Genomic DNA, 5,383 nt, shown 5'->3' with positions numbered 1-5,383 from the left:
TAGTTTCACGTGTATGTTTTTAGCCCACTCGTTTGGGCGCGATTTTTATTGACTTTAAAAGGCCAGTTTTCATTTATACTTTGTAAATTTATATTATTTAAATTTATGTAGTTTTTTTAGTATTATTTCGCCAGCTTGTATTCACATATGACAATTTCTCGAGCGATAAGTATGTTGTGAATGTGAATAGCGTTATTTTCCAAAAGCAATTAGTGAACCGATTCTGTATTACGCTTACAGATGGCGTTTTAATAAAACGTTGAAGCGATAAAATAAATCATACGGAATATTCTTATCCAGTATATAAGTCTATATAATATCTATGATTATTATCCTGACTCCTGAGTTTCGAAAATGCTTTGTAGAAAGTTTGGTTTTATTCTGCGGTTCTTGTTTTGAAATCTTGTCCACGGGTTCCAACTAGTTTGCGTGTGTTTTAATTTCCCACATGTTTTTATGAAATACGGTATCAGCATACAAAGATGTATATGATTCGAGTAAATATAAAAAGTTTTATCTATTAATACATAGTATACTATCACTAATAGTAGGTTAATGGAAACGATTATATTTTTAAGTGTGAGTAACTTTAGTTATAAAATATATTTATGATAAAGGAGTCAAAAAAAATTAATAAAAAAGATCTTCGCAGGGGACACCCGGGTTTGAACCGGGGACCTCTCGATCTGCAGTCGAATGCTCTACCACTGAGCTATATCCCCGCTGACAACTGTGTTAAAAATAACGTTACCGTTTCTCTTATTATGTACTATTTATTTTTGATTTTTCATAGATTTTCAAGAATTCTTTTTCTGTAATTGAAGGTTAATTAAAAATATACATTTGCCTCTATTTCCAGCTACTTTTAACAAATAATTCATCCGCTCTCAAATAGTCATGACAAAAAATACCTTTCAAATAAAAAAAAGAATCATCAAAATTGTTTCACCCGGTAGAAAGTTCTTAGATAACGAATCCAAAAAAATACTGTCGAATTGATAATCTAATCCTTTTATGAAGTCGCTTGAAGCACATAAATAATTTAATGTATGAAAAAATAATTTGTTAATGTTTTATAAAAAATAAAAATAATAATGTAGATGTTGAATGTTATGATGGCAATTAATAATTAAACAGAAAAATAAAAAGTTTCGCCCCCGGGTGGGCTCGAACCACCAACCTTTCGGTTAACAGCCGAACGCGCTAGCCGATTGCGCCACGGAGGCTATAGATGTCGCAACAAAATTAAGAAAAGGTTTCTTTTAGAATGAAATATATACATCTCACTATTACCTAGTATAGTATTATGTTATCTGTGGCCATACATTGATAATAGACGGATGCCATAATGTTTGACGGAAATTTTTATGTTTTTTTATGTAAGAGCATAGGCAGAAGTCAACAGAAGCTGTTCTGTACGTTTTGATTCGAATCATCATAGAACCAAATTATACATATAATATTGTATGTACGTTATTGTATAATGTAAGTTTTCTATCGTGATACGTACGATATTGTCGGATACATAAGGTTGATGATAATACTACTCCCGAAATTTTGCCTTTAGAAGTATCGAAGTAAATAAATATGTTGCATATATGGACTATATATTACATATTCTTGACAATTCATTAAATACAAATGAAGATAAATATTTTAAAACTCGATATTACAAGTTTGTGTTGGAGAGAATGAAGAAATGTTATTTAATCGATTAAATATCACTGCTGGATTATTATCTCAAAATGATGTATAGCCTAATTTATTATACGCTAAACACACGTTAATATTAATTGTTACGAGATAGAATAATAATTACAGACAGTAATTACATAATATATCTAAGGCGTTGCGATATTGGATTCAATTTGATTTTTAGTTCATAAAATTCAACAATACAAATATCTCCCGTATGGTCTAGTGGCTAGGATACCTGGCTTTCACCCAGGAGGCTCGGGTTCGATTCCCGGTACGGGAAAAACCTTTTTGTTTTTTTTTTTGTCTAATCATTATAATTGATAATATTATAACAAAAAATGACTACATAATTGCATTAAAAACACCCATAATCTACCAAACATACAGCTATAAAATGGACGAACTTAACTTTAACAAAACTAACATTTTTATTTTACTCAATATAAAATATGCATCTATTTACAATTTTAATTTATAAACAGAAAATACATAGAAAATTTACAAAATAGAAAAATCAAAAATTTTTGTCAGAAGTGGGATTCGAACCCACGCCCTCAGAGAGGACCAGAACAGCTCAGACCTGCTCGGCAGGTAAGGTTTCCCTTGAGTCTGGCGCCTTAGACCGCTCGGCCATCCTGACAGATATGATACGATGCGAAATTATCGATTATATTCATAGGTGTTTAAAGTAATAAAAATTAACAATTGTCAAAGAATGAAACACTTATCTATCGTATTAAATTATATTCTGGCCTTTATTTCATCAATTATAACATACTCAAAATCAAATACGTAATTGGTAGTATAAACATGCATTCAAATATATTTCAATTGCAATTTACGTTTGAAAACAGCACCATCTTCAGTTGCATTTAAACACTATTTCCGTGAAATTGTTTACGCTGATTTCAAAGAGTACTGGTAGATGCCATTGGTTGCAAAATTGGAAATTTGTTCTTTAATAATTTTTGTATTCATTAAATCTAAATGAAACTGAAGTTGTAAGTAATTGTCAAAAAATTAATAAAATACGAAAAAAATAGATTGGAGCAATATAGATACGTAAATAAAAGCGTAATGCGTAAAATTTTACGTTCATATTAATACCACATAAAGATGTAATATTTAATCGAAGCAGAAAACTTTAGCAATAAAGCTAAAGCAATCTCGACAAAATAGTTAGTAGGACTGAAAATGTTTGAATTAGTCAAAATTAATGAAGAACACAATACGTACCATAGATACATATTCCAATTTCAAGTATTATATCAAGATGATTTAAATAGACACTGTAGATCCATTTTTGCACGCGGTTAAAATTTGATTAAACAAACAAAGAACTGTGTGTGTTTTTCTCATACAGTAATTTCCAATTCAATGATGACAAACAATCAACGTTATTTTATAAATGTGTTCAAACTCCAAAACAAACTTTTCGCGGTGATTTTTGTCGTATAATTGACTTTGTCATTTTTGACATTGCAATAAAGGAACAGACAAATAATTTAATAGCATTTGTCAGTTTTCATACAAAGGCATGTATTTTCATTTGTGCAAAATGAATGTGGGTTAAAAAACTTACATATGAAAACCTTTGATGGAGATAATTTATATTTTACACCTATATTTATATACCAATGTATTTTCTTGTGTAATGTCAAATCCCCAATTTGTTGACAATGACGTTAGTTTGTGTACATATTTTGGAGCCTGGATATAGTTCGGAGTAGATTTCGATTAATATTTTTCATATCAGTTTTTTTAAATTAAGAACCCCAGAAATGGACGTCGAAGCTAAAATTAAGGAGGATATGAGGGCACTTGGCTGTACCAACGAAGAGAAGATATCTCTTGCTTATCATTTGTATATTTATTTGGTTGATGAACGTCTCATGTACGATACTGAATATTGTTACAATAAAGATATAGATACTTTGTACATCGTGGCCAGACCAAATAAATTACATAAAATAAACATATACGTACCCGTTCCTTGTTCATTCGACTTGAGTTTTTCCTATATAGGAATGTTACAAGAAAACCTATGCACTGTAGAGACTGGCCCGGCAGTGAACTTAGCATTTATTGAAGAAGATTTTACGGTGAATATTTACACAATAACAAAACGACTAGAATCTCGCCAGAGCGAAGAAAATACAGCACAGTTGAGGATGAAAGAAGACAAGCGGACATTTATCAACAGTGAACTCAAAAAGAATAGGGATAATATATTAAGGGATGCTTTAGATGGAGGCGTAGTTGATGATGATGACTGTCAAATAATAGACTGAATGTGAATGCATAATATAACAAGGCTAGACCTAAATTTTTAAAATCACTTAATTGTAATATTCTCACCCTGTATATTTATTTCATGAGTTTATCTACATGTACTCTGTACAAGTGAGACAGCTTAGTTGATTCATCATCAGTGTGTTTTGGGAGTTTTATTTAACTGTATTTACACTAACATTATTATGACAATACTTTTGTTTTTTTTTTTGTTTATAGCATTTTCACACAAAAACCACTGGACCGATTACAAAAACTCCATCACACCATTAGAAAGCTCCAACTTCACAGTGTGATATAGGCTATACATGAACCACAGCCGAATAGCTACTTATTAATAGGAATAATGTTTACTTGTATTGTTAATGCCTTGTCTGAAAGGTAGAGAGTCTCAGTTGGAAACATATTTTAGTTACAACTAAGTTTGTTACTGCATTTTCAATCTTCACTGAACATAGTGAGAACACAGAGGTTCCACACTTGAGATATTTCTTGATAAATGTATCGTTACTAATATTATAAAGCTGAAGATTTGTTTGCTTGTTTGTTTGTATGCATTAATCTCAGAAACTACTGGTCCGATTTGAAAAATTCAGTGTTAGATAGCCTATTTATTGAGGAAGGCTATAGGCTATATAATTTTTTAAATTGGTCTGGTGGTTTCTGTGTGAAAAAGTTACACCATACAATAATACAAAAGTTTTCTCTTTCCTTAAAGTCCATGTGAGTTTGTTTGCACACTTAAATCAGGACCTATTGGATTGATTTTAAAAATTATTTGTTGATTCACCATGGACATGCAGGTACCATGGGTGAGGCTGGACCACTAATATTAGTGTATATTCTTCTCATTACTTTTCATAAGTAACTTGAAAAATTATGCTGCATGTAATGTAGTGGCTTTCAAATTAATCAGTTTGTCTCTGTTATTATCTAAAGTTATTACTTGAAAATACAAGTTTTTAATAATACTTAAATTAATGCTCTCGTGTTGTCCCTATTAGTTATATAGCATATGTATAAAATAAGTTATATCATCTTCTATACTAAGTCATAAACCACATATACCCCAGCCGAGCAGGGGCTATAGTTAAGTTATTTAAATAATTAATTCATAATGCTTTGTAAATATTTTCATATGACAAAATTTTTTATAACTCTTATTGTAATGATGGAACCTTCTCGTTTAAGACTTGTTTTCAAACTAAAAAACAATTAGTTAGCAATTGTGGTGATTTTTATATTGTTTAAATGTTTGACAAATATTAATTTTGTGTTGTGTTAAATAATTCAAAATTGTTAATAATAAATTATACACAACTGCAACTGAAAGGTTGAATCTGTTATTTTTTTCTATAGTTTTATAGGGAATTGAGAAATAAAATATGTTTAT

At 30.2% G+C, this 5,383-nt stretch overlaps 1 protein-coding gene and 4 non-coding genes across 5 annotated transcripts; 2 read left to right on the top strand and 3 right to left on the bottom strand.

The window, feature by feature from the left end:
• Window positions 1–650: 650 nt before the first annotated feature.
• Window positions 651–722, bottom strand: Trnac-gca. The gene has a single exon. It is a non-coding gene; the product is annotated as a tRNA-Cys (tRNA).
• A 430-nt stretch (window positions 723–1,152) lies between these two features.
• Window positions 1,153–1,226, bottom strand: Trnan-guu. The gene has a single exon. It is a non-coding gene; the product is annotated as a tRNA-Asn (tRNA).
• A 680-nt stretch (window positions 1,227–1,906) lies between these two features.
• Window positions 1,907–1,978, top strand: Trnae-uuc. Its single transcript has one exon. It is a non-coding gene; the product is annotated as a tRNA-Glu (tRNA).
• Window positions 1,979–2,223: 245 nt separating this feature from the next.
• On the bottom strand, window positions 2,224–2,338 carry Trnal-caa. Its single transcript has 2 exons — window positions 2,301–2,338; window positions 2,224–2,268 (listed from the first exon to the last, which is right to left on the bottom strand). It is a non-coding gene; the product is annotated as a tRNA-Leu (tRNA).
• Window positions 2,339–3,340: 1,002 nt separating this feature from the next.
• Window positions 3,341–5,245, top strand: LOC119836728. Its single transcript, XM_038362168.1, has one exon. The coding sequence runs from the start codon at window positions 3,480–3,482 to the stop codon at window positions 3,987–3,989; it is 510 nt and encodes a 169-aa protein (XP_038218096.1). The 5' UTR covers window positions 3,341–3,479; the 3' UTR covers window positions 3,990–5,245.
• The last annotated feature ends 138 nt before the right edge of the window (window positions 5,246–5,383 follow it).

This window comes from Zerene cesonia, chromosome 25 (assembly GCF_012273895.1).
Source record: "Zerene cesonia ecotype Mississippi chromosome 25, Zerene_cesonia_1.1, whole genome shotgun sequence".
Classification (NCBI taxonomy): domain Eukaryota; kingdom Metazoa; phylum Arthropoda; class Insecta; order Lepidoptera; family Pieridae; genus Zerene; species Zerene cesonia.
The sequence above is the reverse complement of the archived record's forward strand: the minus strand, read 5'-3'. Positions and strand labels throughout refer to the sequence as shown.

Bases quoted from the DNA above. Each gene is read 5' to 3' on its own strand.
- LOC119836728 (XM_038362168.1), top strand. From the start codon at position 3,480: ATGGACGTCGAAGCTAAAATTAAGGAGGATATGAGGGCACTTGGCTGT.